Source organism: Ctenopharyngodon idella, chromosome 1 (assembly GCF_019924925.1).
Source record: "Ctenopharyngodon idella isolate HZGC_01 chromosome 1, HZGC01, whole genome shotgun sequence".
NCBI classification, from domain to species: domain Eukaryota; kingdom Metazoa; phylum Chordata; class Actinopteri; order Cypriniformes; family Xenocyprididae; genus Ctenopharyngodon; species Ctenopharyngodon idella.
The window spans coordinates 6,745,488-6,758,044 of NC_067220.1; the positions used below are offsets into that span (position 1 = coordinate 6,745,488).

Here is a 12,557-nt window from a genome sequence, read left to right on the forward strand (position 1 = left end):
TTTCTGTGATACAATAGTTCAAATTATCATAGAAGTACTGAGATAAAAGTTCATAGTTTAAATATAAACACTGACGTCTACAGTAGCGATCAAAATAGTTATCACCTTTTGAAATTGTTTACATTGTTTCGCCACTAAGTGGCGACAATGATATGGAGTTAATATTGTGCCATAATTAAACAAGCAAATCCAGCATTTTGCAAACAAACAATGTATTACATTATATATAGGCTAGCCTGAAAAAAAGTTTACAAGAAGTTTTCAGCTGACGAAAATGAGTGGTGAACAGGTGAGTATGATTTCTGAAGGATCATATGACACTGAAGACTAGAGTAATGATACTGAAAATTCAGCTTTGATCACAGGAATAAATTACATTTTGAAATATACAACAGAAACCAGTTACTTTAAATTGCAATAATATTTCACAGTATAACTGTTTTTACTGTATTTTTGATCAAATAAATACAGCCTTGGTGAGATTAAAAGACTACTTTCAAAAACATTAAAAAAAACCTTAATGTTTACAAACTTTTGACCAGTACTGTACATGCAGTGAAGATAATCAATGTAAGCGTTGCCTGAACCAAATTTGTGTGGCTATTATTAATATGTTTAAATGAAAATGAAAAGAGGCAGATTGGTGTTTTATAACATGTTTTGTATAACATGTTGCTGGCGGTTATACATACAGAGATAACCGGAGTAGCCAGAGTGAGCCGAGTGATGTTATCAAGATTGCTGCTGTTGCACTTTGCAGATAATTTAGAATTACCAAACTTTGCGTACTTGGTATTGAGAAACACCCAACTCACCTGTTCACCACTCATTTACGTTACGATTATTTTGTTTTATATAACTATATGTCTTGAAATGTGTTTTGATGTTTCTGTCTTTTATTTCCCTTATTCCATTGTATTTTATTTGTATGTTCTTGTAAAGCACTTTGAGATGCAACTTTTAAAAGGCGCTATAAAATAAAGTTTATTATTATTATTATTATTATTATAAACGCATGTTTCGGGGCTTCTCTCGGGAGACTAGCATAAATTGACCCATAGCAGGATGGTTTCTATTTATTTGTGAAATCTGATGTAGGCTCATTTATTTATATTTGTAAAACACAATACATATATTTGTTACTCATCTGCGTTTTCGCTCAAACTGACCTTTGTATTTGCACATCACTTTCTGTTTGTTTGCAAGTCGAGGTTTCTTTTGCAAAGCAGATCGTGTTTGTTTGCAAAATGCTGGATTTGTTGTTTAATTATGGCACAATATTAACTCCATACAATGACTGTTAAAAAATGTCATTGAATCATTTATTCAAGAGAATGTAGTACTGAAATTAATGTATGATGCTTCTTAAATAAAACTCAAAGATGTGATGAATTGTTTTTGTAAATATGATTCATCATATACATCATGTACAGTCAGTCTGTAAGTGTATGATTCAACTTTTCCCCAGGATCTAAAACAGAATAATCACAATACATTAGAATATCGAATCGCAATTCTTAAAAATAGGTGTATTGTCCCAGCCCTATTATATATATGATTATATTTATACATATCATATATATGTCTGTGTGTGAGTGTTTGTGTATATATTTTTGTGCTATTTGAAATGTGATATTTTTAAAATGGACAAATAATTGTTTAAAGAAATGAAATGTCCATCAAAACACCCATATCAAGCATATAATTTGTTTAGAATAAAATCACTCAAACAAACAAACAAACAAACAAACTCACTTTTACATGGGCAGTGGTCATCAACAAACTCTGGGGTAAAAAACAATATGTAATTACAAACTGATCAATTATCAGACTAAAAATAAAAGTGTTGTTGACTGTACACTTTGCAACAATTACATTTTTTTTTGCTAGTATTACACATTAGTATCCAACACAGAACTAAAGAGATTCAAAAAAGGGATAAAATTAAAGACAAACACTTGCTCTTTATTATTTATTAGGGGCGTAACGGTACACAAAACTCACATTTCGGTATGTACCTCGGTTTTGAAGTCACAGTTCGGTACAGCAGGTGGGGAGAAAACTAAACATAAAATTGCTTTTCTTTTTTTTATTAAACAGTGGTTTGCTGAACAAATTGTCTCTGTCTTTAAATATATTAAATTAAATTATAACTAAAAGTTTCTTAAGGATAAAAAAAAAAAAAAAAAAAGATCTCTGTTAATGCTATAAACTATGTAGGGAGCCCTTACTTGAACATTAGGTTACTATAATATTAAAGGTTAACAACTGAGCCCAAACTATTAGCCTAACTTCAATCAATATTTATTTTTAGATATAAAAATCAACACTCAAATAACAAATTGTATGCAAACTTGTAAGCTGCACATAAGGCAGTTTTTGCATTAACTTCAAAATCTAATTATAAAATTAAGTCTTACTCCAATTTGTTGTTGAAATATAATCATTTATACACAGTGGCGGTCATTTTCATGACAGATTTATTTAAACATTAAATAAACATTAAATCAAGACATCACTAACAGGTTAAGTAAAATATAATGAATATGTAGACTAATACAGTGCATATATTAAGCGAAAGAGTTCATTTCTCTCTCGAACTAACAAGCTGTGGACACTGAATGGCTTTTATGAGGTAAATGCTACATGGCATATTGTTTACAAGCTGTTTTACTGATGTCTTTCTGCCGTTGAAACACTGATTGAGCGATTCCGAGATATGACCGTTTCAGTAAGTTGTACTGTATCTTTCAACATACCTTCAGATGTTCATTCATGTTCAGGCTATTCTGTAACTAGTAGGCTATTAAAGAGGAAGAGATGATAGCGTTCACTCGCGCTCCGCGCTGCCGGTTGAACTGAGGCGCCTATACAGAGATCTGTCACGCCACATCAAAGTGCATCAAAACGGCATTTTCTGTTTGAATTTCGTGATTTCGTGGACAGAATTTGAAGGTTGACGCTTTGTTTCTTATCGAAAGCAACAAAACGCAGAGCTTATTGCGATTAACAGGAGACCTTAATGTTGCAATGTAATGCATTCGGTACACACGTGCACCATACCGAAAGCCAGGTACCGAAACGGTTCGGTACGAATGTGTGTACCGTTACACCCCTATTATTTATTGCTATTTATTATTTAAATAATCCTAAAGCATAAAGAAACACACTTCTGTCTTGCGGTTGGAGAAAATCTACAGGCTCCAGCTTCTGAGCAAAAAACACATTTTCTAAAAGATAAAACACAATAGGAAACATACTTTGAAAGCCAGCGTTGAGTTTATACAGGACAAAGAGGCTGCCAATGATGACGCCTAAGATGACTAGAAGGACAAGAGGCACCTTCCACGAAAGTCCGCTGTCTGGTTCATCTGAAGAAACAGAACATTAGGTTCAATTGCTGAATTAAAGATGTTACTGTACTGTAATGAAGGCTACAGTTGGCACATTACAAAATACACTTACATGAGCTAACTTACGTAACTTACAGAAAATCCATAATGTTTGTAATATTATCTATCCAATGTGTGATCAAAAGGTGCGAAGATGATATGACACAGCCACAAGTTTTTTGTGCTAATTCTGATGGTAGGACAGAGTAGGGCTGGGCACTGGCACAAATTTCATGATTTGATTTTATTTCAATTTACAATTTCAACCTTAATGTTATGAAGCAACGAGAATACTTTTTGTGCGCAAAAACAAAACAAAAATAAAGACTTTATACAATAATATCTTCTCTTCTGTGTCATTCTCATACGTTGATTACGTCCAGCGCTTCAGGTTCTACGGCAGAACGCCGACTCATTATTGGCCGGCTCCTGCATCAGCATCACACGCATGCGTTGTGCTGCTCACGTGATCAGCTTTGGCCAACACTGAGCCGGCATTCGGACGTAAACACGGAAACCTTCACTGTGCTTAGTGCATCACCTGCGTAAGGATAATGACAGGGAAGAGAAGAGATTGTTGAATAAAGTCGTTATTTTGTGCCCTGGGGGCGTTGATTCACAAGGTAGGTCAAAGAAAAACTGCATTTAACAGAACAGATCAAAACGTATGCAAGCTACAGTGACAATTGTAACTCGTGGTGAGAGAATGCTCAAAACTGCGCATGCGTCGAACGCCTGTGTACACGTACAAATGAAGTATACTTTGCAAGGTTGTGCGTTCGACTGAGTGCGTACGGTAAAAAAAAACGAAGTATACCCAGGGCTTAAGTTTGAACTGAGGCATTACAGCAATCGGTCACATCGTATTAGTGACAAAACTGTATTTATTGTTTGAATTTCAATATACAATTGACAGAATTTGAAAGCTGAGACTTCATATCAAAAGTAACAAAGCTTAATGCAATTTATTGGATGGGAGGTGTGCTACAAATAACATTTAGTTAAGCTTTGTTTATGCTTCACCTGAAAACAGCATAGATTGAAAGATCGATTCTTGGTGTTTAAAAATCTATATAAGCTCATCAAATTGAGAATCGTTTAAAATCCAAAAAACTATACTTTTAACCCAGCCCTAGGACAGAGTATGCTAACCAATACAGTAATCTGCAAGGATTGTGAAATACATACAAGTAAAGCCCTTATTTACAAGTAAATAAAGTCCTATTCGGATGGGACTAGTTTTAGGAACGACGTTTGAATTGCAATTCTTATCATCTCAAGTCTGTGATTTTATGTATCAATTTGGACAAGATTAACATCTCCATGTTTATTACAGAGGTGGGAGTGTTTTCCTACATTGAAAATATTTTGGCGGCCACCAAAACAAATTTTTGTTCCGCCAAAGCCTTATTTGATCAGTTATTGAGAGTTGCTTATTAGTGATGCAGATGACAGCTGCGCTGATGGACAGAACGAGCAAAGAGCTCCTCCCTCGTGCGCGCAAACTCTCTCTGTCTTCAAAGTAAGCACTGTCTTTGCTCTCTCTCTACCTCGCACATATTAATCTAAATCAAACTGACACGATGCTAAAAGTTCCGAAGACCGAATCCATGTTTCACGAGGCGCATTCGGAGAATGTTTTTCCTGAATAACCGCTGGGTGTGAATGGTGCTCAAAAGAACGTCACCTCATCTTCTCTGACAGGCGTCCCGCATGTGCAGCTGGCATAAACCACACTTTCAGTAAACAAAAAGAAAATCCTATCCAGTGATGAAGTGTTTTTTTGTGTTGACAAATCTTTTGCGATGTCCTAATAACAGTCGCAATTCGCACGCAACACGTCAACGTCCGCTAATGTCCGATTCGCGACCTAATGACTCATTTGAACAGATTTATTTTAATGAATCATGAAAACAACTGATCTGCCCACACGGTCTATAACGAATCATTTACTCAAACAACTCTGAAATGAGAACATAAGTGTGCTTACCCCATTTAGCAAGAGTGGTTAGTAAAATTAGCCTTAATAATCCACAGTATTTTCAGATTATTTAAGTGACAATGTGTAGTAAATTAGGCCTACCTATAAAATCAGTTAGTTTAGACTGGAGTGAGGTGAAACCAGAACAAAGCAAGTTGTTGTTAGCTAGGTGCAATTGTATATGGTAGAAAATTATATTATTAGTTAATGTAACTGTCACGTAACGGTATGTTAGTAAGTCGCACGACAAGGGAGAATTACAAAAGTATTTAAAGAGTATTTAATATATATCCACAGGAGGGTAACACAGGCAAATCCATACACGAACATAAACGTAATACGTAGACGAGATCAGACAAGGAACTGAACAACACAGGGAGAATATATACAAGTTCACATGAGGAGTGATTAACAGGGCACAGATGAATGACGTTACTAATTAGACAGACTGGGGAAAAACTAGGTCAACGGGACTGAACCAAAAACACAAGACAGAGGATACATGTGACAGTAACTTTTTAATGCTACTTTTTAATACTGATTAATAATTATTATTATTATTATTATTATACATAAAATATTTTTCAGGTCTAGCAAAGAAGCATCTTCTCTTCGAAAGCTATGAAATCACAGATTTTTTTGCAAAGAGGGCAAGAAAGAATTACAGTGAGAGCAACGGGTACTTTATTGTCAGTATTGGGCTCGCAGATCACGTGTGTAGGGCACTTTTTACTGTTTGTGTGGATGAACATGTCTGTCACCACTGAAGACCATTTTTGACCCAGGAAAAACCCTGGTGCGTTTTCTAAATGTGGGAGTTACAGAAGACCATGTGCTGTGCTTGCGTGCATCACGTATGACGTATGTTTTAATTATTTTTTATATGATTTTAATTCATTATAAACGTGTCTTACCTGACACTCATATTAAAATGGCCAGTCTTAGAAATTGCTGTTTTTTTGGCTCGCCTTAATTTTATATTTTCTAATTTTATATTTATATTATTATTTTTTTCATCAGATGTCCATATTAAAAGACGCAACATAATACAAACGGTAGGTCACGTTAGCCAAAAACACATGAGGATCAGCATTCACAGACATTGGCATTCGGACAGGATTAGACTTCTCAGAGCACCATTAAGTTTGCCGAAAAACAGTTAATGTCTTACTCAGAAATGCATCAGATATTGACATAAAATAGGTTGCAAATGCCAATCTGTGCGGCTAATCAATCTATTGAAAGGTATTTTCTCACTTCATAATTACTCAAAACACAATGTGATCAGACACCAACCCTGATCCCATTTTTCTCTATTAAGGTTAATTGCAGATAGCATATGACAACAGTGATCATGTCAATGTCTGTACAGTGGTAAAAGTGTTTGGACATTTAAGTCACTCTTAAAAATGTATGAATTTCACTGCCTAGATAACAAATATGGCATCAGAATTTGCTGTGCCAAATAAAACCCTGAAATATAGCTAGTATGTTTTTCAAACTTATTTCAATGCGCTCACTGTCTTTCCAATAGGTGTGTAGTAAAAACCACCAAACATAAAAACAAATAATAATATTTGCCAATGATATCATCCTCACATGTTGAGGTTTTTAAAAAAGACAGCAGCTGATTGTTTTAAAATTCAAGGTAAGAAAAGATATTACCTCAGGTTTACCTGAAAATGAATTGCAAGAACATCTACTGTAAGTTCTTTTTTACTTTTAAATAATTTACACTTGCTTTGATATTTTATAATCTAATTCTAATGCAATGACATTCAGATATTTTTAAGTGTGATGTAGGTGTCCAAATACTTAATACAAAATACAATTTCTGAACAGAAGGAACATCTCAGCACCGCCTAAACATTAAAATTATTCTGAACCTCAGGAACTTTCCTCTATAGTAGAAATGTTGAAGTAAATCGCTGTCTCACCTTTAAACAGATCTCTCTCATAGACCGGATCACTGGTTTTTTTACTTGCGCCGTTATCGAGTGTACAGGTGTAGAAGTTTTCTGGAGTTCCATTTTTATTTACTGTGATGGACTCTCCTTTTGGAGTGATTGATGAACCCTTCAGTGTTTGTCCAGTAGAATTCTTCCAGATGATTGGTTCACTGTACTCACATCTCAAATACACAACATCAGGGTTATCAATCTTCTCTATTTTTATCACAGGTTGAGGGACAGGCTCTGTGAAAGAAAGAAACAAAGAAAAAGTGTATGAACGTTCAGTTCACAGACAAAACAAAATACAACCAAAAACAACTACACAAGGCTTGCAAAATGTGTTGTGTGTTTTTTTAATACAAACTATCACTTTACATAAAAAGAAAGTACCATGAATCGTTTATTTAAATTTCTGATATTCATGCTGCATGAATATCAGTACCATTGTATTATCACAAATTACAAAGATATAAGAATCAATCACTGTACCATGATTTGTAGGGGACAGTACTGAAATTCATTAAGATATTTCCAAATATAGTCATGGTAATCATTCAGTTTGATTGTTTCTAGTCATGGTATTTCTACTGTACTCCAAGAAACATCACAGAATACCATGTTACTTCTAGGACTGGGTGATAAAGGGGTATCGATATTTATCGACGGTACGTCTTAATCGATAACGATAGAAAAAATGTTCGATATAACACAGGCGCTGCGTAATATCATTGCGCCTGCTGCAGCCATGGTACGGCAGCAAAGTTCCTTGATCATTACGCTGGAATGACAGTATAGTTCCTAGCCATATCGGCCTAGAAAATCACAACTTTTCATTTTCCGTCGGTCTTAGTACACGATGTAACTACAGAAGAGTCAAGTTTTAAATAGGAAAAATACTGAAACTCTTTGGTCATTTTTTAACGAGATGCTAACGGTTTAATCAGATTCAATGAACTATGCTAAGCTATGCTAAAAGTGGTACCGCCAGACCCGGAGATCGGCTGAATGGATTCGAAAACGGTAAAACTCAACTGTTTAACTCTAGGGGAGTTGGAAAATGAGCCTATTTTCAAAAAAAAGAGGAGTGTTCCTTTAACAGCTGCACAAACAGTGCTTTCAACCACACAGTGTCTTTATTTCTGTGTTACAAATATTCAAATTAATCACAGAAGTACTGAGATAAAAGTTTATGGTTCAGATATAAACACGAAAATATAGCAAATCAGCATTTGAAAGAAACTTAACGCCGAAAACGACGTTTACCGATTACATTGTTTCACCACCACGTGGCGACAAGTGACTGTGAAAAAATGTATTTGACGCTGAATCTTGATTCAACAGATTTCTTATCATTGAGTCATTGAATCATACATCCAAACAGATTTTTTAAAAAATAATTCATTCAAATTAATTTAAAATTTTAAAATAGACTGCAGCAATTAATATTGTCAGAACCTCTAGTAAATTACATGTTATTTCGTTTAGTTGTCAATCAGAATGATCTCCGTTTGAAAAACAAAAAAGCTTCTCAATTTATCCAGAATTGTGCAGCTCTAAGTTTCTTTAACATAAATTATTTTAAATAAATTATTTGTTGTTTGTTTTAATTAAAAATGCATTGGTTAAATTCAAACGTTTTTTCTACTGGTCTTTTTTAAAAAAGGTTATTAAAACTTTTGTAATAATTAACGATACTGAACAATGTGAAACATTATATCGTGATATTTTTTTTAGCTGTATCACCAAGCCCTAGGTACTTCCATACATACTGTTAATTTTGTGTTATATCGAACAAAAAAATACTGATAAAACTATGGAACAGAGAAGCAGTACTTAGTCTATTTATAAAAAAATAAAAAAATAAATAAAAAAAACTTCATAATAATATGATATTAAATATATTATTAAATTAGGCTTTTAAAATATTTCAATAATCAATATTCACTCACCCATAACAGTCAAGGTGAATCTCTGTTCCTGCTCTTTACTGTTGATGTCAATGGTATAAACTCCACTATGTTCGAATTTTATGTTAGTTATAGTGATTTCTCCAGTCTTCTCATCAACAGTTGTGATGCCTTTGAATCTCGGATTCGGGATTAGAATTTCTCCTTCATCCCATTCAATCGCCTTGACAATAGTTCCTCCAGTGGTTTTGTGTTTCCAGATAATGCTGGTGAGAGGAGACGGAAGAGGTTTGTCTGGACGAAAAGAAGCAACATCACCCACTGCTTTCATCACATCTACACCTGATGAACAAAATATGAGAGAGTATGTTAGTCAACATTCAACAAGCAAGTCTGTGATTTTTTTTTCTTTTTTAATTTTTTTTTTTATTGAAATGCCAGTCACATTACAAACAATGAACATGACAATAATCATTTGCAAAATCTGGAATAAAACATTGTTGAACAAATATAGACTATTATATATATATATATATATATATATATATATATATATAAAAATACTATTTATGCATATGGTATTTCCCCATAATCAAACAAAGATTAATAATAAAGGCCACATTTGGTTGTAATCTTTATCTATTAAAATAAAAATAAAAACATCTTTTTCAGAAAAATAATCTTTCATGCCTAAGCATTTACAGAGGAGGCCTTCTAAGTCGAAATACAAAACATTCTGCTATAAATGCAGTTTAAAAAACAACAACAAAAAAACATTTTCTTTCTCAGTCCAAACCATGCATATTTCCACTCAATGTCGCTTAAATTTATAATGCCAAAATGTCTTACAAGATACTGGGCTCTCCTATCAGTAATAATAACTCCCTTAATTTCAACATCAGGTCTAAGACTCACAGTCTTCTTGTTCACGTTTCCTTTAAACACATGTTAAACCGGATGGCATCGAACACTAAACAATATTCTTTATATTGTATACAGGTGCCTATAAACGTTATATGCCTGTTATTCTAAATTATACATATGTTTGGAGAAAAATTATGTTTATAGATAACCACCAATGAGAGTAGCACCTGCAAAAAGTTGCATTAAAAGTCGCATTTTGTTCAAAGATTAGAACAAGAAAGCATCGGCTCTCGCTGGCTAGTTTCCGGAGAAGTCACGTCAACCAAAAAAGTCCCTAAAAGTAGCCTATAAATTACCGTATTTAGACATAGTATGTTATCGAAATATGCACTATACGTGAAATACATGTAAAGAACACAACATATAGATATTATTATTATCGTGATGTATCAAAGTAACCATGTTATAATCGTCTGAAATATACACTACACGCCCTTTTGTATGGATGTGTAGGCCTCGACCTGTGTTAATAACTCCACGGCAGAGACTGTCGTGTGTATAATTATCTAAAATACACAGTAATCATTTGGTATTTGTAAATTACCCTACCATATTATAATATCTTTCAAAACTGAACGGCTTTAAATAGTCAAGAACGATTCTTCCTCTTTTGTTTTTTATGCTAGCTTCGATCGAATGCTAACGGACGCATCAAGTACCTGAAACGGCTCCTGTGGCGATGAACACAGCACAGATGAAGGTCGACAGGTATCTTGGAAGTACCATCTTCAACCAAAGTACACTTTCATGCGCTATTTTGCTGTATTTTACTCAGAAAATTTTTAGGCGTACGCCCGAGACGCCATGAAAAAAAGACTAAGGCTGTAGAGGAAGTCGCTAAACGAAACCGAAAGGGTGGGCCGTTCAGGCGTTCACTCGGTCACTAATCCCTATATAGTGTATGGCATTTGAGTGCACTATATCTGCATGGAGTGAACGAAATGAAGTGAGTGAATTCGGACGCTGACTTTACACTGTGCGTCGGAGAGCTGTAAAACTATTTTATCCTACATGCTACTTAGACTACATTACAAAATAATGTTAAAAACAATAACAATCATAATGACTCCGTGCCAGCTTTGTAGTTGAATCGATTGTATAATTGGTTTGTCATGCTTAATATGTGTTCATAATAATTACATACTATAAAATACTGCAAATAAAAAATGAACACATTAACAAGTGTACATTATTTAATGTATTTATTCTTTTTAATAAAGTTTTTTAGTTTGTTAGAAACTCGTTGAGCGCCCTCAGGCGACCGTTATGATTTGAATACGCTACCTACAAATGATCAACGAATTTTTTTTAAAAAAAATAATCCACTAAATTATCATCTCTTAAAGTTAATTCTATTCTTATTCTATAGTCTTTGGTATAAAGTAGTGAACGAATGTAGGGAATGAAGTCGTTCACTCAGAATTCGGACACCACTACAAAATGGGTGGGGCGTTCAGACGTTCAGCGGTTTAATGTTGCCATCTAGTGGCCGCCAAGAACATTACAACCATTCTATATAACTTTTTATTGCAAAAAAAATGACAGTAGTGCACACAGTACATTTTTTTTTTACAGGATCTTAAACATGTTTAAGCATATACATATCAAATATATATCAGACAAGGAACAAAACGAAACAACATTTACGGTACATGATACGGTCATATCTCCTATTTTATTATGAATTATTCTTAGTGATTTGATTAAATGATCTACTTCGCATAAGAACTCTAGAAAAGTAGGTCTTTTTTTAAAGAAACCTTTGTGAAAATAAAATTTTGCCACAATAATAAGATAACAGTAGATTCTAGTGACTTGTTTTGGTTTAAAAATAAATAAATAAATAAATAAATAACATCCTTAATGCAAAGACTACAATAGAAACTCAAATCATTACAAGAAAAAAAAAAAAAAGACAAATGTCCTCTCTCATTTTTACAGAACGTTCATGTATCAGTTATCACAGAATTAATTCTTTAAAAGGGTCAGGATAGAGATATCCATAAAAGTTCATATGACAAAATATCACCATTGACTGTTGGAATGAATTCATGGCGACCGAAACTGAAAGAGCAAGTGAGGGAGAGACGGAAGAAATTGAAAATATAGACTATTATTTATGATAAAGATTAGAAAGATGTTTGTTTACAGCTTTGAGTGGCACGCAGCAAACCAGTCACATCACAACTCAATCCACAAACAGCTGGACAAAAACAGCAACACATACTACAACACATCCATACATTTAATGCACAAAAACAACAAAACACGTTCACTTTTAAGATTCAAACTCATCACATTCGCAATCCAATTTGCCTTGGTATCTAAATTACGCAAAATGGCTCCCGTACTCTCTGAGCCAAAAGATAAACCTAAGCAAAGGTTTGTGAAGAGATTCTCA

General features: G+C 33.9%; 1 protein-coding gene across 3 annotated transcripts in view; it reads right to left on the reverse strand.

Annotated features, from left to right (window-relative positions):
• The window catches only part of si:ch211-132g1.3 (carcinoembryonic antigen-related cell adhesion molecule 1), a 91,372-nt gene that overhangs the window by 4,770 nt on the left and 74,045 nt on the right, over positions 1 to 12,557 (reverse strand). For all 3 annotated transcript variants that reach the window (XM_051896077.1, XM_051896069.1, XM_051896087.1), the window contains exons 5-7: positions 7,311 to 7,568; positions 3,261 to 3,371; positions 1,756 to 1,785 (exon numbers count right to left, since the gene is read on the reverse strand). In XM_051896077.1, coding sequence (XP_051752037.1) covers positions 1,756 to 1,785; positions 3,261 to 3,371; positions 7,311 to 7,568 — 399 coding nt within the window. The remainder of the gene's footprint in view (positions 1 to 1,755; positions 1,786 to 3,260; positions 3,372 to 7,310; positions 7,569 to 12,557) is intronic.